The sequence below is a fragment of the Athene cunicularia genome, assembly GCF_003259725.1.
Source record: "Athene cunicularia isolate RWA chromosome 14 unlocalized genomic scaffold, athCun1 chr14_part1, whole genome shotgun sequence".
Lineage (NCBI taxonomy): Eukaryota > Metazoa > Chordata > Aves > Strigiformes > Strigidae > Athene > Athene cunicularia.
Genome location: NW_020799118.1, coordinates 357178 through 379489, shown reverse-complemented (window position 1 = coordinate 379489; position 22312 = coordinate 357178). Strand labels below are relative to the sequence as shown.

Below are 22312 nucleotides of genomic sequence, written 5' to 3'. Positions count from 1 at the left end.
GGACACTCCAGCATTTTTTGTCCGTATTATTTAAACTGGAGGGTTCGGTCACAGCGAGCTCTCCTGGGAGAGGTGGTTTTTCTGGGCAAGCTGATTTGAGGGAGGACGAGGATGCACAATAACGTGTGATCACCCTCGGCCTCTGCCCTGCAGACAAGGCACCTGCAGCCAAACACTGTGGTACCATCAGCTTCCTCAGTACCCATGCGTGTCAGAAAGGCTTCATACCTTGCCACGTATCTGGAAGGCACCATGTACCTCCAGCTCTCAGAACAGCCTGTGCAGTTTCTGTAGGGGCAAATGCCATTCCCCTTTGGCTGTTTTGGGATAACGTGCTGGAGAGTCGGGTATTTTCTTAAAGGTTTCCAGTAATACGGCTTCAGATTCACTGCAGCTGCAGGTGAGAGATGACTCAGTGCTAGCCAGTTAGCTTGAAGGTTAAAATAAAACTGTGATAAAAGTAATAGCTTACATCGGAAAAAAAAAAAAAACCACCACCACAAAACCAAACCAAAACCACAGATCCATATGGCTGGAATGACAAATCCTGCTTAATCTGCTTATACTGAGTCCAAATCTAAAGGCCACTCTCCCTATATTCCCTTGATTTTATGTCAATGCATTCCTGACACACCTCAAGCCCTAAAACTCAGAGTCTCTGGATGAGAATAATTCCTACTTACAGCACAATATCTATTATAGTCCACCTATTTCTTTGGATTTCTTGGTCAGGGGCCTAAGGTACACCACGTGTGAAAAGAAGTTGAGGAACCTGGGCTCGTTCAAGTCCCTACAAATAGAGAAAGGATGACTACAAGTGATGATAGAGCAGCTAGAGAAGTTCAGGTTGGGTATAAGGAAATGCTTCTCCAAGGGTGGTCCATCCCTGGGACCAGAGGAGAGAAACTCTGTCTTTGGGGTCACTAAATCATGGGTGTCACCATCCTTGAAGTATTTCGCGATATGGCTAGGAAGAGTCAGAGCTGCCCTGCTCAGATGTTAGTGATGGTCCTGCTCTGAACAGGAGGCTGGACAAGGGACCCACAAGGTCCCATCCACACAAGGCCTCTGGGATGCTGTGATTTCTATAATCCATCAGTTTTCTTTCAGTCTGTCTGTTCCCAAACCTCATAACTTCCTCATCTGACATTCCTTCTGCTCAAACACAGACCTCTTTGGAAACAGAGGTGGTGCTTTGAGAAGTCAAGTGTCACTTCCTTTTCTTGACTGCCCTCTTGACAGCGTAGAGTAGAATCCTTCCCCCTGCCATGGAGATACTGAAACTTTTATTTCAATGTCAACTGAACCTTTGTTTTTATAGCAACTTACACATAAAGGAACAGACTATGTACACAACACTTTTTAGCATAGGTTTAAAATGGCAACAAGTAAATAAAAAGTGGTAATAATAGCATTATAACAATAGATTGTTATTTCAGCACAGCTATCATTCAAATGGGTACATTTATCTCAGTCCCACCAACAAAGACACCAGAGAGATTCACATTTTATATTGGGTTGCACATATAATTAACTAAAAAAAAAAAAAAAATTGCACGCTGACTTCAACATCACTACAGCATTTCACTATTTTTTTTTAATGGCTCACATTTTCTAAATCAGCCTTTTGACTGTGTGATTAAAATTGAGCAAAACTAGTAAAAAAAAAAAAACAAACCCTACTCCTGTCTTTGCATCAATTAAAGTTTTAAAGGGCAAAATGGATTCATCTCCATTACCTCTGGCAGGCATGCTGGGCTCTGATTCCTTGAGGCAGGCAGGCTGCTGGTCACCTTGGAACGTATCGTATCGAAGGAAATACATACGCTTGGTGGGTGGATGCACCTAGAGCCCAGGAATTATTTTATAATCTCTGAGTGTCTGAAGAAGTAAAAAGAAAGGTCAAAGCATCCACCCTTAAGATACATTTCCTGCCCAGAAGCAATAAGCTTCTCAAAAATGTCTGCAAAAATGGAGGTGGAGTCCTAAACAGAGAAAATTTAATTTACAATGACAAATGGATGCAGCAGCCACAAAGCAGAGGGAGGGGCACAGGGCTGTGATGGTCGTGGCAAGGCATTTGCCTGCTTTTTAAACAATTTTTTGTAAATGCTACGCAATTGCTTATCTTGCTTTGTGCTTCGGGTTTTGTCTGTCTTAGTCACACATGTCGTGTCTCGCTACTGAGGCATCTGTGCCCATGGCAATGCCTGCTGGCACTGGGAGGTTTGGTCACACCGTGGCGGGGCACAGGCACTGGCCTGGTGAGAAGGAGGAAGGTAAAAGTGTTGGTGAAAGAGGCCTGTGGCCTCCCAGCACGGCCCCTCCAAAGGGTTGGGAAGGAGCATCACTGACCCGGCAGGGACCCAACCACCAGAGAGAATAGTTTTCTTCATTAGCTCTATTCCATACACCTGACGAAGCAGCTGTAATCCTGAGGGAGAGCCCAGCCGTGTGAGCACAGGGGGTTTGGCCCAGGAGGGAGGCACAGCTGAACGTCTGCTCTCCGTGTGAGACAAGGTAGTGGCCCTGTAGAGACTCAGGTGGGAGCGATGGCAGAAACACCAGAGAGAGGAGTCAGAGCAAAACCAATCAACTTCTGTCTCCTAAAATAATCCTTTTCTTTTAAAGGTGAAAAATGTCGAAGTTTTATTGACCTTGCCCCGGCTTCGGAAAAAGGTAAGACAAGAAAGGCTTCTTCCCGTTGTACAGATTGCATCGGTGTCGTTTCTGTTGTACTTCAGTGCCAGGGAGCACGTGGCTTCCCAAGCACACACGGACCCACATGTTGGATTACACCCAGCAAGGTGAAACAGATGCCAAGGGTCTAAGACAGCAGTTTGCTCAGTTTATGCAGATCTGTCATTTCTCTGATGCATTTTCCTCTTCATGCAACTGATTTTTTTTTTTCCCAAGAAAATAACGATTTATATGGCAACACAGACGTTTCCCTTCTTCCTCTAGTGAGGAAGGACATGCTGCATGGATTCCTCAGGCCATGAAGACGTTCATGGTCAGAAAACTGCAGTCACAGACAGTACCAAATGTCTCTTTGTGAGAGGGAATCATCTAGATGTTTGTTTGTTTGATTTACCCTCGGGGGGGAAAAAAAAAAAGTATATTCAAGTGCACAGAGGCAGGCTGTAAAGGTTTTCTTTATTCTGGTATTGGAGTTATAAATTCTCAATAGCAGCTTAACCCGTATTTCAAACTAGTATTTATCGGGGGAAAAAAAGATAGAGTTCACTTAAACTAGGCAGCTGAGCCCATCCTGCTCCCTGCTGAAGACAGAGTGCTCTGCCCACAGCTGAGGGGGCGAAGGAGCCTGGCAGCGTCCTTCACACCAACAACGGGCTTCCGGAGTATCCGAAGGCCAGATAGAACTTCATGGCACAACGAGACAATATCTTGTGTTAGAGCACTTGAGACAATCACAAAATCTTTTGGGCATATGGTACCTTCATCAGGTCTGACAGAGAGAGGCAGTAAGTGGTGTAAGGAACAATTGTTCTTGGTTTGTCTGAATTGCTGATGGGCTGGACAGATTGAAAGAGAAGGGCAATTCCCATGAATAAAGCAACGGGGTATTTCAGTGAGAGACCTAGTAACGGAGACAGTCTCTGTGAAATTCATTCTGAGTTAAACCTAAATAAATTATGCACATAAGGGAAGAACAATCCTGGGATTACTGCCACTAATGGGCTCCGAGTTAAATTTTACACACACAAATGGGACCTTGGGGCATAACTGTGCTTATGAAACCACTAGCTCAATACTCAGCAGCGGTCAAAAAAACAAACTAGCTGTTAGAAAGCATTAGCAAAGGACTTGAGAACAGAGCAGAGAGTAGTCTGTCACACGAGGAGGGTATACAGCCGAAAGCCTCACCTTTATATAAAATACAGTGTGGAATTTTGTCCTTTTTAGTCCAACTCACAGGACGGCAGCAAGGATAATCCGAGCTCTGGAAGGTTCTGTGCAAGGATGAGGCTAAGACTCTTCATCCCCAAGGAGATACTTGTGAGAGGAGATGTGATGGACATTGATAAATATGTAAGAGGAACTGAAAAGGCAGCCTGGGGAACGGCAGTTCACTGCCTTTCTCGGCACAGTGGGCATTGCATGACACCTCCAGGAGACAGACTCAAAACAAGCACAGTGTGGCTGTTCTAAAGGCAATGGGATGTTTCTGTGCTTTATCCGTTTTTTGTGAAAGTTCATTATGGTGCATAATGCTTGGTTGCATCACCCACACACTTTCCAAAACAGCATTTAGTGCTTTACTTTAAGTATTTCTTTTGGTTGTGTGAAACGCTGTCAGCAATTTTTTTTTTTTTTTTTCCAGTAGAATTTTAGAGTTGCTGCACAGTGTCAGTGTGTATTTCAAGACCATTCTGTTTTTCTTTTTTGAGGAAGGAAGGCTCTTTCATGGTATAAAGAAAATGGTATCTATTTCTGCAGTCTTTCCATGGAGTTGTAAGACATATTAACAGAAAGAGAGGGAAAAGCTCTGCCAGGGATGGAGAGTGCTGACCTTCTGACTCAATAAACAAAACCAGGATAAATTCTGCAGCTCTGGATCAAGTTGGACACTGCAACGTAGTTCATCAGAATTTTTCACCATCACTTGTATACTGTCCAGAGATACTTCCACCACGTATGAAAATTGTGTGTCAGTATTGCTCAACTTAGTTCCACAGCAAAATTCTTTAACTTCGTGAATTAATCTACTCTTTTTCCAGTTGGAAAGAACTTCCTACTCCTTTAATTTCTTCATCCCCCCACTCAGCATTGACTTTAATCATCAGAGGCCTGTCAGCTACTCAGTTACACCCAGTGCTGGAACAGACTCTTGATTCTTCTTCCAAGTAAATGAGCTACGATAAAACGCAGTGGATATCAAAATTTGAGTTCAGTTATATATATATTGTGGTTTTCAGAGTCCATTGTGTAACTAGGAATTTTTGGACTAATCTTCACAATGAGACTGCAGCTTGTACAGCTTCTGTACGTATCTTTAGTATCACTTAACAGTCAAAGTGGTGGTTCAAGGTTTCGATAATCTGAAATGACTCCATGAGTAAATGTTCCCTTACTGCAAGTGAGACTCAGGCTTTACAAAGTTTTCTTTTCAGTTGGTTCTCTCTGCTCCAAAGACGACCTCTATCTAACCAACTTCTAAGCTAAATACAGGCCGTTGAACTGGTAGAATGTTCTTCCACTTAAGACATGCTAAAAGGAAGCCTAAGAACAAACTTAGTCTCTTCTGGAGTCCATCAGCAATTAACAGCACGTCAGTATAAAACTCCTTCATAATATTTAAAGCCTTCTTAGCACAGGAAAGCCAATCACCAAAACCCACAGTAAAATCAAACCTCTATGGTGAGGCCTAGCTACATCCTTACCACAGATCTTGCATTCAGAAATGAAAATATTTCTTATCCTTACTGTAAAAATGCAATAGCTTATGCTTGAACTTCCCATCCTTAATCCATTTGTGCTGATCCGCAGCGTAGCTGGATACTACATCCCTCCGATCAGTTATTATACCCTTTGCATATATTGCACCAATAAAAGGAGGCAGCAAAATTTGGGGCAAACAGACCCACAGTATGGTATAAATAAGCATTTGCAACCCACACTAGGAGAGCTCTTCCCTGCATTTAAGGCAGCTGCCAACAATCTGTCAGAACCTTGTAAGCCTAACGTTGAATTTATTAGCTATTGCTGGTTGTTAGTGCCAAATCTGCTTAACAAAATCAGCTTGGTGATGGTAGATAATAACTAGAAAAAAACATGTTCTGTGTCCACAAATATTTCTTGTTGCAATTTCTATTCGCTGTTGTTAAAGGACAATAAAGCAACAGCTGGTTACATTGGCCAGAACTTTTAATGGGCTTCCACAGAGCAGATGGAGTTGGGTCCCATGAAGTGTGCTATCTTCTACTTTTCTTTACAGATTGAGTAGTGAGAGAGCAAGGATTTCCAAAAGAATCTGGAAGGAAACCGCCACAGTAGGCTGGACCTGATCTTTCAGTTCTGAATTGCTCCTGGGGTTTTCTCCATGAAACTTGATCAAAGTTTTGTTCCTGCTGAGTATTTTGATGTCCGAGGGGGACGAAAAAAAAAAAAAAGGACAACCTATTTAGTGAGGGACACTTATGTGTTACACTGGGAAGTCACTCCGTTTCCAGCTACTTGGTCTGGTTTTGAACGCAGCTTGCAGCTTTCCTCTCCCAGCCCGACATGCTCCACCACTCTCCTCCTCTCCTCACAACTTTTGGGTGCACCTTCTAGCTCCCCTTTGCCGTTGCTTCAAACCTGTGCCCACTAGGACTTCTGAGAGGCTGTGGAGGGTACGTTCAAAGGGAAGAAACTAAGGCCAAATATTATGTCTGGAAACCATGGCACCACAGTGGAAAGCAGCAGGTTAGAAATACGTCCCATCAAATGATCTGATAGATTCCCTGACTGGCATAGCACCACAGCTTCATACGTACATAGGGGTGTTCCTCCCTCTGCCTCGAACTGTGTGGGGATTCGAGCTCCCGCATCCTTCTATAAATGCACAAATGTCAGCTGCCAAACATAGTGAGAGCCGGAGGATGAGGAGTCATGACCAGCCGAGCTCCTTGTGTAAGTGAAGGCTGGGATGTACGCAGTGGAAATCAGTGGGAAGCAGCATTTGTGCTGAAGGAAGGGTGAGGGTTTGCAGGCAATGTGGTGCCCCCAGAATTTTCTGGATGCTCTTCAGTGGGGCCGTGACTCAGGCGCTTTCCAAGCACTTGGAGTGCCCGTGGCACCTGCTGAAGTGAGGTGTCTGGCCTGAGGAGGACTGCTGGGAAGCTGCTTCAGGAACAGGCTCAAAGGTCAGTGTTGGCTCAGAATTTAAAGATGGACAAAGTCTTTACAGGTATGGTGCAGCCCGAGCTGAGTTACTCTAACGCGCTGTAGGACCTCGTTTGCTTCAGCTGTGATATCTGCAGAATAATGCCCATAATGAATGGCAAAGCAGCAGGTCATCAGCAACTGCCTGTGTTGCAGTGCCTTTTACTTATTTATAGAGAAGTTCACATGCATAAAATAAACAGGACTTTTTGGAGACCATGGAGGTTGAAGCAAGGCAAAACCTTGCAGAAGGAAAATGTTCATTGCTAGTGAGCATTTAACAGTCCAAAATGTTACAGGGGACTTTTTAAATTAGAGACTGTACTGGCACAGGTAGGAGATGTCTTCTGCATGTCCTCTACACAGCTCGTGATGATGCATCCTGTAGAGATAAAGCAATAAAAATTCTACATTGTCTAAAAAAGTAGCTGGCAAAACTAAGATAGCACATGGCAAACAGCAAATAATCAAATAAAGTCTCACCTAAACACAGCACGGAAAAAGAAAACTGAGCCAAATCTATACATGCTTCTAAGCCAGCACTACAACAGCAATTAATGAGAAAAGAAACTAGATGCCTGATTTTAATGGATACTGACATAATAGGTGTACCAGAAATTTGATGGGAGAAAGATAATTAGTGGGACAATAATGTCTTGGTACTGATTACACTGAAAGACAAAGCAGATGTCATGTACTAAAGCTGAAGCAGAATAACAAGGTAATGTCATTAATGAGCAACACAATCTCTCTGGATAGATTCCATGCTCAGATAAAACCGACAGAATTATATTAGTGATCACCCATTAGGATGGCTTACAGTCCCAGGGTTAAACTTCAAATCAGAGAAGGCATAAGGACAGAAAACAAAACAGTAGGAGGAGACGTCAAAACCCCATGCACAGACTGAGAAAACATCGTGGTCGGTATGATGCAGAGACTAAAATTTGGACAAACTTTATGAGCATGGAGAAATGAGTTGGGAAACTTGTAACTCTTGACTTATTCCTGAGTGATGTGGGGATCTTAGGTCAGAATGTCAGTAGTAAGGTACCTTGTAGCCACGACTAACAGAGAGATTCAGCATCCTGGCAGAAACAATAAAGCTTTAAAAATAAAAAAGTTGTGCAGAAGGGAACGCCAGAAAAACAAGAGCTGATTAAAACAAATTAAAGGTTCAGCCGAAAGGATCAATATTAGGATCGTTTTAGGAAATAAAGAATAAACAAAAAAATCACCGTGCCACCACATGTATTTGTGGCGTGCCCACCCCCAGCACCCTGGGTATACCCCTCATCCCTCCCCTGCTACCTCCAGCTCCAAAAAAAATTTGATAAAATGTAGAGATGGAGAGAAGAGTTTGCCAGTTAGGGTCGAAGATAGGGGACACTTTTTTGTTTGAGAAGGACGTCACAGAACAGATTTCAGACTGGAAAAGACACAGATGAAACTCGTAACCGCCAAGTTAAAAACCAAGCCTCCTTTTTTATGTACTGGGTAGCTGGCGGTTCCTGAGAATTAAAAACCAGGATAGATTTTTCTAAAAGGACCACTTAGAGACCTGCATCCAGTGAAAAGAAGTGTGGTTGGATCTCCCACAAGAATTGTGTACTCTCCAAAACAGTCTCTGCTGTCTCCTTGAATATTTTATATTCTGCTTGCATTATTCTTAGTCTATCTGCAATAGGCTACACACCGACTCAGACAAGGACCTGTGCACTTGTATTGGGAGAGTTACGATTAAATATGCAGGAAAAAAAATGCGTTACTAACATTTTATCTGTTTTCTTATACACCTATTATGAATCACTGAAGTCATTTTTAAAAGCTAATTAGATATACAAAGATGAAACCATACTTAATAGCAGAATTCAAGCTAAATACCTAATTCCTAAAAGGAAGGAATAGTCTTGCTCTTTATGGTGGTGATGCCAAAGACATGGAGAACGCTGGTTCTCTGCTGTGGGCACGGCTGCTAGCCTCAAGGTCAGAACATATAATTCATCTCTCAGCCCAGTGCTGAGAGTGGAAGTACATCACAGGGCCTGTGCTCTAGGTCTTCAAAGAAAAACATTTAACCCAAATATATTTATTAAGGCGTATGGGATATTCCCGATTTAAAGTATTTTTCATAGTCTTTTCCACTATATTACTCTACTCACTATATTACTACTGCGCTAGGAAAAAGATATTATAGGCACAAAAAGATATTATAGGCACCGCAGTCTGCTCGGTATCGTACACAGGATTAAATTCAAAGCCAAGCTCAATGTCAGAACCATAAAAAGTCATAGAAGACACATCATCACGTAGAAGAGAATCATTTTATGATTCACAGCTCCACTTCACCTTTCAAACTAAACCGATGAAGAACTAAAACTAAGCAAAATCAAACCAGCTGGCATCTCTCCTCTCACCTGAGCAGGTTTGGGTGTTTATCACACAGTGTCTCGTGGTTTGCAAACTGCAGCTCTTGTCTGGGTACCAGCCCTTTATCTGTCTTGACTGTCTCATTTGTTCTTCAATATTAGGTAGTTTTAGGTATCTCAGGTGGCTTTTAGGATCATGAGCTTACTTTGTTTTGGAGGAACGTCTCTCATAGCTCTGTGGTCTACTTCTCTCCTCCCAGTTTTTTTTACGCTGCAGCACAAGAGTGGCAGGCAGATGGTCTGATATTATGAGACTGCATTAACCAACAGACGGGCTGACTGCTCAGAGCGGAGTCCCTTCGCCAGCCACAACAGCATGCTCAATGTTTATTCCTTTCACCATTTTTTATTGATCACTCCAGTATTTCTGGCTTGTAATTCCCAGTATTGGAGCAGCAGAGATGAGCTAATAACTCCAAACCCATTAGAATGCAACCAGAAGAGAAAGTGTGAGATTTACATGGCCCTTTCAAGCTTACTTTAACGCTCCTCCCAAACAAGATGCACAACATTTCTCAATGTGTACCCATTTGTTTGGGTTTTTTTTTTCCTCTCTTGCACTGAACATGAAGAGGAGAGATAAAAATGAGATCCAGGTGTCAGTTCCAACATAGTGGCTAAGTCTGGAAAAGCAGAGCAATGACAGCCCGAGTCAAGAAACATCAAAACAACAAATATAAACCAGGAAGAACGAAGCAGACAGGACCAAAAATGCAGAGAAAATGCCATTCTACATAGGTAAACAGAATATCTTTAAAATTGGTAGTGCAAGAAAACCGAACACCTGTTAGCTCTGTGGAGCACTCACCGTAAAGCCCAGCATCTACTACAAGTTTTGCAGGCGCCAGTGCACTCCCAGCATCATGTTACTGGCTCTGGATTCGCGTATTAAAGAAATAACCAGATTTTCCCTGACGCAGCAGACCCCCGTGTGGGTGCCGCAGGCTGTGGATGGTCAGCATCTTCCTGAGAAGATTCTGCTCCCTTTTACTGCCTTTGCCAGGAAGGGCCTGCCCCCAGTTTTTCGGTTACTAAGAAGTTGTGGGTCCCTCACACGCTGTTTGGGTCTAACACGGTACCTTACAGAGAGAACTTTAAGAGTTTCATCATCAAAAACCAAAGCAAGGAGAAGGACCCAGTCCCATGGAGCGCACAGGTGCTTTCCCCACCATCTCCAGCGCAGGTGTCACGTTCATAAAGCAGGGCGTGGAGACCTCAGGCTGTCAGAGGCAAGTGAACACAACTTTTTGTAGCTGGTAACACGAACAAGGGTAACAACTCCCCCATCTCCCTGACTGCTGCATAGAGACCAAGAAGAATAGGGAAATACTTTTGCACTGAGAAGGAACAACAACGGTGCCATGGCTCCCTCCATGCAAATTCACAGCACCCAAACCCACGTTTTGCCCTCACACATGGTTCTTTTCCTCCCATGTTGGATGACATCTATCTAGTCAACTTGTCAGAGCCTCTCGTGGTTTCCCTGTGTTGTTCAGGGATCTTGGGGACGACGGCTGTGAACCTTGGGCTAGAGGAGCGCTTTGTTCCTCAAGTAACAGCATCAGTGTCTGGGGCTACAGCAGTGGCGATGCGGAGGTAGGAAGGGTGCTCACTCCCCAAGCAGTGTTGCTTGGACACTGATGGCTCTTCAGCTGCTCAGCCACGCAGCACCCAGCCTGTCCTTGGAGTGCAGGGCTGTGGATTCCATCTCAGCCAGGTGCTGTTATCTCAATAGCTATTAGGAGCACACGTGGCTCAGCTCCACTCTTCCTAGCATAGAGAAGTTTTTTGTCATATGATGAACTGTGATGTAGAAAACCCCCCAAAGCCTCTATCTTGCTTCTATCAGAATTTCTCAGACAGATCAGGGCTGAGTTGACAGAGGAGTGACTTGAGGTGATGTCTCATTGGAGCTCAGACAGACTCCGGCGATGGGAGCAGATGAGTTATGAGGAATGTGGCAAGCACAAACCTCTCCGAGATGTCTTTAGCTGCCTGCACCATTGTCCAGGCTGATAACTCGCTCAGGGACAGCGTGGCACGGTGTGACAGTCCAGATGAGGCTGCTTTGGTCAGATCCTTGAACTCAGCAGCCAGGAGGGCAGTTCTGCTGTTAGAGGGGCTGGCGATCAGCAACCACAGATCATCAGCGGGGAGCAGAGGCTGAGGCAGTAGGTGTTTCTGAGGAGGATGAAATCCCACTGAGGCATTCCGAATATGAGTTTACCCCAATTTAGGAAGCTAATTTTCTGTCTGAAAGGGCCCTCAGAAATCAATACAGACTCTGGACTGTTGCTTCTTGGTCACTGCTCAGGGAATGCTGGGGCGTTCAGCAGGCAGCATCGCATGGCCTGGCAGGTAATACATTCATTTATCTTTTTTTTTTTTTTTTTTTTTTTTATGCTGGGATAATTTTCAAGCCACTAGCCAAAATGCATGACTAACATTTTCATGCACACAATTCCTGCCTGTGCTGCATATAACATAGTTAACATGACTCAGCAATCTCCTTCAGGAATAGCAATATGATTTTCCCAGAAGAGATCCTTTATGAGCAAACAGCTCATGTTTATGGATTAAAAATGCTTTGAACTCTAACAGCAATTTCTCTGTTGGCCACCTCTTCAGTGTTGCCTTGAGAACATGTACTAATATTGGATCTTTGACAGTCATTTTCACAACCTGACCAGCCTGGAGAAGCAGCCAGGAGGGAATTTCAATGTCGTTATTTCATCTGGAGATAGGACCTCACAATCTGGCATCAGAAACTGTTGGCATAGTGAGTTGGCACCAAAAAATCAACTTTTCTGATTTGCCAACAAGTATGCATAAAACTCCATGGCTGCATGTGAATGTAGGTGGTAGGAGGTACAGATGTGTATTTAGACTCTCTAGAACTGGTTTGTCAGCTGTATTAATCTCAAAAATTCAACAGCAATTCGAATCGTGGAACTTTGTGGTTCCAGAAACAGCAGCAAATGCTTCGTTATCATCCTGCCCAAGATGGTCTCCAAGTTCTTGGTATTTCAGTCCAAATTTCTAACAAGCCTGAGGATGGCTTTACTAATGCAACACAAGACAACTAAGAATCACCTTTGCCTGTTGTGGGGCAGGAGCATAGAGGATCGTGTCAGTAATTTCTCTACATTCTTGAGGTCAGTTTACCAAGGTGCTCTCACGGAAAAGTTGAAGTCAGAAACTGTTGGGTTTTCGTGACAGGAAATTGCAGTGGATTTGAACAAAGAATACTTGACATTTTGATATGTATTTCCACTCACGGTAGTGTGAATGGTCCTCAGTGCTTCTCACTCCGAAGGAAAAAGGCCAGATGCATACCAACAGAATAAACTGTGACAACAGCAGCTACCTCAGTGTCACATTTATACTTCTGAACTTAGATACCAAACAGCTCAAAACTCCTGGAAGTCATTAACCCCGCCGGTCTTTGGATTCCTGAATCGGGAATTCACTGAAATGTGGTACGATGCCTCAAATTCTTCTAAGCAGAATTTCTATGACTTTTTTCAGAAATTCTATTTCAAAGGAAACTCAGCATTGGAGATTCCTGACTCAGAGTGCTCCTTGGTGAGAGGTAATAGTGTGTTCATTTACAGCGCCTTCCCTGGTGAGCGGCGCTGACTTGAAATACATTCAAGTTTTGCGAAGAACTTTTGAGCCCTGAGACTTATTGCAAGCAGAGGTAAAGCTTCTTTACCTCACTGTCAGAAAACTATTCCGTTTGCTTAATTCACTCAGAAGTGTCTGCAACATCCTTTTGTTAACATGTTGTCTCTGACAGATGCACTTAACTATATCACCAGCTTTGCAGAAACGCACTCAGGATCTATGAATCTTCTTTCAAAATGTTGATGCTGCCCTCCACTGTCTGACAGAAATGCAAGGGACTGATCTTGTTAGATGGTTCATGATGTTTTTGAGCTCCTAAAATTTCCGTGATCATGTGGGTAATAGTTATCTTTTCAGTTACAGTGAAAAGTCTGTTCACGTCACTTGGGTTGCTGGAAAATGAATTTCTTTGGTGTGCAGCAAAGCTGATGCAGTGGCCAAGTCCATGAGGAGGTGGTACTGGTGTTTTTCACCATGGACTCTGCAGAGAATACAATCTCTTAGCACATTGTTGAGGAAATAACAATAGCTTAGAGACAAGAAGAGGTTCAGTAATGTCCTGGCTAGTTTACTGATCTTGCAAAATCAGATTCTCTGGACAAGGACAGAAGCACAAATGAAAAATATGCTTTCAGTGGGGCTATGTTTTCATTTTAGGCAAAGCTGGTGATCACATAGAGTGCAACCTGTCTTGAGATCCGATGATGTGAAAGTGAGATGATTTCTTATGAGGTGGGAGTCCTATGATGCAATTTGACTTAGGTGAAATTTTTTGGTGAGTCCCAGCTTTGCCAGCTCAAGTTCCAGGTGAGAGCCTCAGCCCAGGTCCTGTACTTCCAGTCCTTTCACTTTGCAAGGAGGTGGTCCTGAAGGTGGTGACCCCTTTACCTCCAAAACCGATTTCACAGCTTCAGAACACCACCTGTGACATACAGCAAAATATCTATGGGGCGGGAGCAAAGATCCGCAGTGGCCCACAGCACACAACAGTATCACGGTCAGCAACACCGCCGAGGATGTGATTGGTGGTGCAGAAGCATCAGAGTCAAAAATGGCAGGATAAGGTGTATTAGAATAGCAGGTGTTGATGGTACCAACGTTAGTGGGTCATCAAGATCCTAGTGCCCATCTACCTGCGGCTTCCCAGACACCAGGTTGGAAGGTACAGGACAAGTAAATCACGGTGTGTAACAGAGATGGAACAGAACAGCGGGACAGATCACTGTCAGCTCTAGCCGAGACAAAAAGGAACATGCAAACCGATCCCATTTTTGCTAACCTACAAGAAGCCCAGAAGACGTGAGGAGGACCCAGCAGCTGGCATCCTTTGTATTATTTTGGGGAATCCCTGGAAGATTGGCTGTGTCCTGGTGCTTGCGTGCTGGATGGACTCCTTGCACCTACTCATGCTTGGGAGGATGTGTGTACAGGAGTGTAAATGAAATCAGTTTTGATTTAGTTTGCTTTAAAGACCTTCCTTTCCTAGGAGGTCTCCCATTGCTGCCACAGTGTCACGGCATTATTTCCTACAAGGTGAACAGGGATGACACAACCATCTGACAAATGCTGCACATGCCGAGGAGGAGGCAGGTCAGAACCTGAAAGATTTCTTCATTAACAAGAAACATCCTTGGCGTAACAGGCGCATCCCAGCTGAGATCTCTACACAAACTCCCAGCACCTTCTCTGCACACACAGCAGCTGGTTCGATGAACAGGTAAGGAAGAAGTATAAACAGGACAAAGGCCAAAAAAATGAGAGAAAGCTGGTGGTTTATAAGAACACAGCCCCTCAGATACAGGCCATCCAGTTAGGAGCCTCCAAATGAATCAAGTGCCGACTCTTCTGAAGGAAAGATTTCTCACAACAGCTGAGTTAGACCAGACGAATCCCTGGACCAGAGGACACAGGCTGGTGGGAAAGACATACAGAAAGGTGAGCGCAGAGGAGCTAGGGAAGGGGAAATAACCTCTGGAGAGCTTCCTCCCTGTCACCTGGAATGACTGAGGTTTCCTCTAAAAAAAGAGCTCTCTACTTTGCAGGAAGGAGGCTGTGAGAGATTGTAAGTGGAAGTAAGTGATGCCAAGTGACTGCCTCATGAATCTCACGTTGAGAGAAGAGCAGTGGGAGATCTCTTCACCATCAGCACAGAATAGTGAGGCACTGTCTTCTGAATTAATAACCTGAGTCAATTGTTCTGCTGCTGGCAGCCACAGAAAGATGCAAAATCCAGATACAGCTTGCATTTTCTGGATGTTATTGTTGCAGATGAAATTCAGAATCAAAGCAGGCAGGACAGCGCATACTCAGGACTAGGCAAACACCACATGTGTGGCTCACCTTCCCCTACCTCACGTTTCCAGAAGGCACAGAGCAGATGTTCAGTGCACACCATGAAATACCGATATTGGGCCCAGTGCCACTTCATGTATTCCTAAATGATCTGGGTGATGGGATCAAGTCTCTCTCTCTAAGGCCTCTCTACTCTCGAAGGACTCAACATCTCCTCCTAATTTCATATCATCAGCAAACTTTCTTAGCGTGCACTCAAATCCCGTGTCCAGGTCACTGATTCAGGAGAACTGGCCCTAAATTTGAGCCCTTAGGAACACCACTAGCGACTGGCCACCAGCCTGATGTTGCCCCGTTGACTACAACTCTTGGAGCCCACCCTTCATCCAGCTGAGCACCCAAGGAAGTAGGAGACAGAGCCCCACCACAGTCTGGAGCTGCAGTCACTACTGCAACGCTGCCCTTGTGTGTAGATACCAGCAGTGAGTATCCTCGGGAGTTGAAACAGGGCAGTAAACATTCGGGCAGATACGTTGTACATTACTCTTTCAATTTTGGGCCGAAACATTTATGAATTGGAACTCGTCAGGGCTCTCTGCTGCCTCGGTATATATAGGCCAAGTTTACACAATCTGATTCTTTCCAACTCAAACCATTTCATCATTCTCTTGTCATAGAAACTTTTGTGTGTAAGGAAATGAGAAAAAAAACCCTCTTAATCCTGTTGTATCGCAGCACAACGCTCTTGCTCTCTCTCGTTCATATTTCTTTTTGGAAGAGTGTACCAGTTGCCCTGATACCAAATTGACTAATAGGAGTGAGACAAACAGCTGTTTGCTGTTGATAGATGCGATATTACACACGCAGACACTGTGAGAAATTAAAAGGTCTATTTAGTCCTATCTCTGTAGCATTGTTTAATAACTCAGAAGGTCAGATGCAGTGGCAACAACAAATAACAGATATTCATTAGATGAGATTAGAAAGACAGGTTCCCAGGCAGAATATGAGCTGGGATCAACCCGGTCATAAAGAGGACACTTAAATATTTTGTAAAAGTGAGTCTGTGTATCTGGTTTGCTAAGCTCAACTCTAGGCATTACCACACATATGTTCTTACAGTGAGGAGAGGATGTATTAATATAAGTGAAGGCTGTAGCAGTCTCTATGGTTACAGCTAACATTTTCTAATATAAGCCATTGTCTTCAGATGCTTAACTTCCCATGTTTCAACTGCTTAGGCTGAAATTTTCCATCACCACTCATTGTTTCCAGGTGAATTCTCCAGCAATCAGGTTAGCAAATGTACTGAAGAATTCGAGCAGATTCTCATGCTGAAACAGCAATGGGAAATTTGGCAGGGACTCAGGACTGTCATCTGTTACCATCCTCTCAAATTCACCCCATGGCTTGGCGACTTTCAAAGGCTCAGCAGATCCTGCTAGAGGTTTAGTGCTGAAATTCCCACATGTGGCACCTGCGGTGGATGGCTCAGTCTCAGCCAGCCCCTACCCAGACCCACGGACCCCTGCACAACCCCACGGTCCTGCAGAACACACAGTGCAAACAGGGCACGTCAGCCCTGCCCTTCTGCTGAGGGGTTGTACCTAGGGCTTGAGGAAAGAGAAGGCAGTCCCAATTTTCTACCTGCAGCTCTTCAACCGAGTGTGTTATCAATAACTGGCTCCACCCCATCTGTATTCGGGCAGGTTTTGTATTAGTCCTGGTGACAGAGTGGATCCAAAGTCAGAACAGTTTCTGTGAAAGAGCTTCTAATAGCAGGCCCGGGCGCTACGCTGGGATAAGCATTTTAAAACCTAGACTGAAAACAATTTTTTTGAACACTCTTGTGAAAAAGATGTATCCAAGCCTGTCCATCTCCCGCCAGTGCACGCACTGTCAGGTATTATTTGCCATCACCACTGTGTACGCTAGATTCTGCTCACCTAAACCGTGACACAGGGATGGAAAATAGATTCTGTGTCCTACGCTTTGGGTCAGAGGAGCCAAGAGGTTCTCAATGTACCCAAAAAGGTTCTTTAGCCAAGCTGAGATCTCAGGCAACAGCTTGTTCTTTCTGCAGTGCCTTTACTACCCTGCTGCTCTTCACGTCTTCCTTCACCCCTTTTTCTCTTTTTCAGAGTTTGGGTGGTGGTTTGCTAAATTTAAACTTTCTGAACACACAATTACTCCTAGATCATCCTGATTTCCTAATTAACTTTTACAAACTTTAAGCACTTGAAAGTATTTACCAAGTAAGTGACTGGTTGTTGCTCTTGTGCATTGCAGGTGTCCTGTGGTTATCGGTAGTATCCGAGGTGTTATACATCATGCTGTTAGTCGTCGGATTCAGCCTTATGTGCCTTGAGCTCTTTCATTCAAGCAGTGTGATAGATGGGCTCAAGTTAAATGCCTTTGCTGCTGTCTTCACTGTGCTTTCAGGTATGAACCTTCCCTTTCCCTCTTTCCCAAGGAGCCATGACAAAACAAAATTCTAAAACTTAGACAGAATAAAACCTGGGGACTGTAAGACTCTCTTATCCCCATTTAGCTATCACATATTTCACTACAATTTTTTGTTCCTTTGGAACAAGCACAGCATGATAAATTTTCCTCTTGCCAGGGAGAAGTGAAAATACATATCCCTGCTTTCACAGTAGCAGTGCAATAATTAGCCTTCCCTTAGACCGCACAGCCATTACCCTAGCCATAGCCTGAGCCTCCATTTTCAGCATCACCACACTGATCAGCCAATACAAAATGAAAAACATATAGCCTTGAAAATTCTTTTTCCCCGTGTTAATCCTAAAGGTGAAGACTTGATGGTTCAAACCAAAGAAAGGAGCCTATCTTGTTCATTAGCCAAATTGAGAATGAAAAGGGTTCTAGTAATTGCACTTAGGAGCAACCCCGAGAGTAGTCTGGGGACATCTCTCAGAACAACGATGCTCACCCTGTACTTGGAGCCCTTCAGTGTGTGAACTCGAGGAATTCACTTCTCTAAAAGAAGTTATCAAATCTAACCATGTAATTAAGTGCCCCTTCACTTCTGTGCTGGCTAAAACCTTCCACGTCCCAGGATTTATACAAGCAAGCAGCCACAGCTGGCTTTTGTGAGCCCCCCTGCATGGACCTCTCCGGCAGAAAGAATTTTATTCTGCAGTATTCCAAGCTGAAAGAAATTATAAACAGGCAGCGAACGTTCCGTGAAGGAGTTTGTACCTTCAGGGATAGCTCCAAATTGTGAAATACGGTTAGTGGTGTAAAACTTAGATCAGAAGTAGAGCTGAGAGGACAAAAATAATCTGGTAAAAACTGCCAAAGGATATTTTTCAGCTTTGGATGTAATTTGGATTTTTTAAAAAAATAGTCAGTTCAATTTTAAAAATCAAACTATGTGGAATTCTTCAGCATTCAAATGATTATTTCCATATTGCTTCCCTTTCTCCTCACCATTAACTGCAGTTTTAAAGTTTTGTAAAGATTATGAAGTTTTCTTTCCTACACATCTTTCTATTTTTATTTTGTCCTTCCCTCTTTATAAGTGCATTGCCACGATGTTCCAAATATAAACTTTATAAAATTTTACAGGGAAAAAAGATAAAAAAAAGGGAAGAAGAAAAAAAAAAACAAACCAAAACCCCCCAAAACACCACTAGCTGTTATTTTCAGTGACAGAGATATCAGAGGGAAGAAGAAATGTGTGTTTATTTAAGCTTAGCATATTTATAATGACAGAGTTTAATAGAAATTAGGTAATGAAGAGGACTTTGCCTTGCAGCAACACACCTTTCATTAAATTCATCCTAGAATTCCCTCCTAAAAGTGCAAAGGGATCTTCATATTCTCATAGCTCAACATCTAAAGGCGAGGAAAAATTATCCTAACAGTGTGGCCACTTATTGCTGTTTCTTCTTTCTTACAAGTCATTAAAAAAAAACCCAGAACATGGTGATTTCTGGTATCCCTCTCAACCTTACACAAATTAAAGTACTTAGATCTCTTAGGTAATATTTATAATAAAGCATTTTAATTCATGGGATATATTCCATAAATGACATTTTCAGTAAAGGTATCTGAAAATGCTTTAAAATATATTGTCTTTTCCAAATTTAGTTCCTTAAGCTCTCCCATTACTGACACCTAGAAACAGCTCTGGTCCTGAAAGGCTGATGATGTCAGGCCAACTGTAAATGGTCAGTGTTTGTGCTCCCATCCAAACCAGTCACTTCAGTCCACCGTACCATCAGGATTTTCCACCTGCAAGCAGCCGTTGCCCTGGACCCCAGGCAGGTGGGCATACAAGCATCTTGTCCTCTTTACCCAGCCTTAAGCAGCCAGTTGGAGGAAAAGGTGATCTTGTATGTTTATTGATTTCTGTTACAGGCAGTTCGTTTTATCCAAAATGTGACCATTAACCGTACAACAAAAAGCACCATGGGATAACCCCCATGGAGAACTTGGCAAGGCATGTCTAAAACAGACCACACCGATGGGTGGCATCAGGAACAAGGCAAACCAAAAGAGCATGAAACAGCACAAGGAAAGACTCGTATTGTTTTCCTATAGCTTATACATGGCATAATGCCCCCCACCCTCCCCGTCGTTAGGAAGACAGAGCAATAAATGCCACGTTTTCACTGTGGTCCCCGTGTTAGAGCAGGTCTTGCTGATGACCTCCTACTTCCCTCTCTCAGTGGACCGTCACCCCGGCCTCCCACACGGCAAAAGCTCTGAACGTTGCTGAAACCCCATTAAGGTCTTGCATGACAGACCAGAGCAGATCAGCCTTGCCAGAGCTAGTCCTGGCTGTGTCAATCCTCCTGATGGCTCTGAGTGACTGTGACACGTCTCAGGGCAGCCTGTAATATTTTATTAAGGTTGAAAAATTACTGACAGTAGGTATAGGAACAGAGAACTCCAAGCTTTAAGATCAACACCGTAACTGTCAGCCAGAGAAAAATCCACTGGTTTAAAAAGTACAGCAGGTTCCCAGAGAATTCTGGAAATTAAATATAGCCAGGAAGAAGCAAGGTGTGCACCAGCTTGCTGGGCTGCCATTAGCTGCCCACCCTGCCAAAATATCATTTCTTCTGATGTGAATTGCTCTTTCCACCTCCTAACTTTGCAGTGTGTCACACCGACATGAAGCAGTTGAGCAAGTCACCGCAGCTTCTTGTAATAAAAATGTTTTATTTTAGCCTTTGCAGTTGTTTGTATCAAAAATGACATTTGTCTTGCTGAAGGTCCTGCTTAACATACGCACAACACAAACATGACATTCCCTGACTTCCCTCCCCCAGAATTGCCCTGAATCATCCACACGTCTGGTGAGACTAGCGAAGCGCTTTACAATCTGAAAGTAATCAGGAAAGAAGAGCTAAAATTGGGCTCTGGGGAAGGAAAATTAGCAGCTTCCACATGGAGGAAGGGCAACTGCGGAAAAAAAAAAAAAAAAAAAGGATATGGTCAGAGCTAACGTAAATGGCAGCTTTGGTTGAGGTACAAAGTGTAACCTAGCGGATCAGACTGTACCCCAGTGTGGCAAAACATCAGGATTTCTAAGTGCCTTGACCTGTCATTGCAGCAGAAGGAGCTTTTGATGTCTGGTTGGGATGTGATGATCTTGCCCCCTCGTTAGCTAGCAGCCTGGGCCCGTGCCTGTTGTGAGCTCAGCTGGGAGCATCTGCGGGCACCGCCTAGGTACCAAAGCAGACACATCCCAGATTCCCAGAGCTAGAAAATTCTCCAAGCATCAGAGCTGACCCCGGCCACCAGCTTCTTGAAAAGCGAGGTTTGGTTTTTCCTCAGAGTGATGTCTAAATGTAAAGTTCGGGCAGGTTTTTTCTGCTTAAGCTGAAGAACCGTGCTGGCCAGCTAAGTGACAGACCAAACTCAGGCTGCCCTGTGATTTAACTGCAACCCTGTTCTGTAACAGCACGGTGAGTAGAGTGTCTAATCCACTGTCTATTCCTCACCCAGTTGTAGTTACCTCAGCAAAATACAATGGGGTCACTAAAGCATCATCAGTGTTGTACCATCGAAAACATTCCTGTGGTGTCCTCTCGCCACACGTCGCCAGGATTGTTGACTTCACTTAACTTCTTTGTGCAACTTCCAAGTGTTTTATAAGTGTTCAAATTTATAAATCTTAGCAACTGTTTGGATAAAATATCGTTGTTTGGCGTTAACACAGTCAATCTTTCGTTGCCTACAGAAGCCTCTCTCTTTATTCTCTTACCTGAGGCCTGTCTGTGATGGGCTGAGTGAGATAACTCGTGGGTGGCATACCCCTGTTTTGCAGCAGCAAGGTTGGTGGCGATGCTAATTGTGCAACGTTTTATTCAACGATTTTCTTTCTTTAACTCTTCTCTTAATTGAGAATTCAGTATGATGTAAAATAATGAGCTCTCAGTCACACCTTTCCTCTGCCCATACAGTTCCCTCCTCCACAGTAGAATAGGAGTCATAAAAGTACAACAAAGACTTTTTTTTTTTTTTTTTAGCTTTCATAGCACTTCCAGCAGTAGCTCTCTCAAGAGTTATTAAAAAAAAAATAATAGCACAAAAATTCCTGTTATAATCCCTGCTTCTCAGGTCTCTTGGGGATGGTGGCACACATGATGTATACTCAAGTTTTCCAAGTGACAGTCAGCCTTGGGCCAGAGGACTGGCGACCGCATTCTTGGGACTATGGATGGTCCTTCTGGTAAGTGTCACCACCAGTTAATATCTTTTGATTTTTGTTCTATCGGTCTGTTGGGAGATTGTACATGTCACCTCAAATTTCCAGGAACACACATGTGAGTTTCCAGCTGCCAAAAATGCTAGGAGCAAAAAAAAAAAAACCCACTGTGGCCGTACAAGGGTGGAGGTGTAGGGGACAGTTATCTGTGGCCGTGCAGCAGCAGCTGTGCCTATCAGCAGGTACATAGCATTTGTAAATAAACAGCAGCCACAATTACCAACACAGATTGAGCACTCTCATTAAAGTTCAATTTAGGTACATAATTGCCATGGCATTTCAGAGACTTCTAGCTTTTTTTTTTCCTTTTTTTTTTTTTGGGCAGCCAGAG

General features: G+C 43.7%; 1 protein-coding gene and 1 long non-coding RNA gene across 3 annotated transcripts in view; one reads left to right on the top strand and one right to left on the bottom strand.

Annotated features, from left to right (window-relative positions):
• GSG1L (GSG1 like) overlaps positions 1 to 22312 on the top strand; it is a 64277-nt gene that overhangs the window by 14110 nt on the left and 27855 nt on the right. For both annotated transcript variants that reach the window (XM_026859125.1, XM_026859127.1), the window contains 3 exons: positions 2632 to 2679; positions 17526 to 17678; positions 21834 to 21945. In XM_026859125.1, the coding sequence (XP_026714926.1) occupies positions 2632 to 2679; positions 17526 to 17678; positions 21834 to 21945 (313 nt within the window). The remainder of the gene's footprint in view (positions 1 to 2631; positions 2680 to 17525; positions 17679 to 21833; positions 21946 to 22312) is intronic.
• On the bottom strand, positions 228 to 7527 carry LOC113485729. The gene is made up of 3 exons (XR_003399481.1): positions 6160 to 7527; positions 1136 to 2256; positions 228 to 388 (listed from the first exon to the last, which is right to left on the bottom strand). It is a non-coding gene; the product is annotated as an uncharacterized LOC113485729 (long non-coding RNA).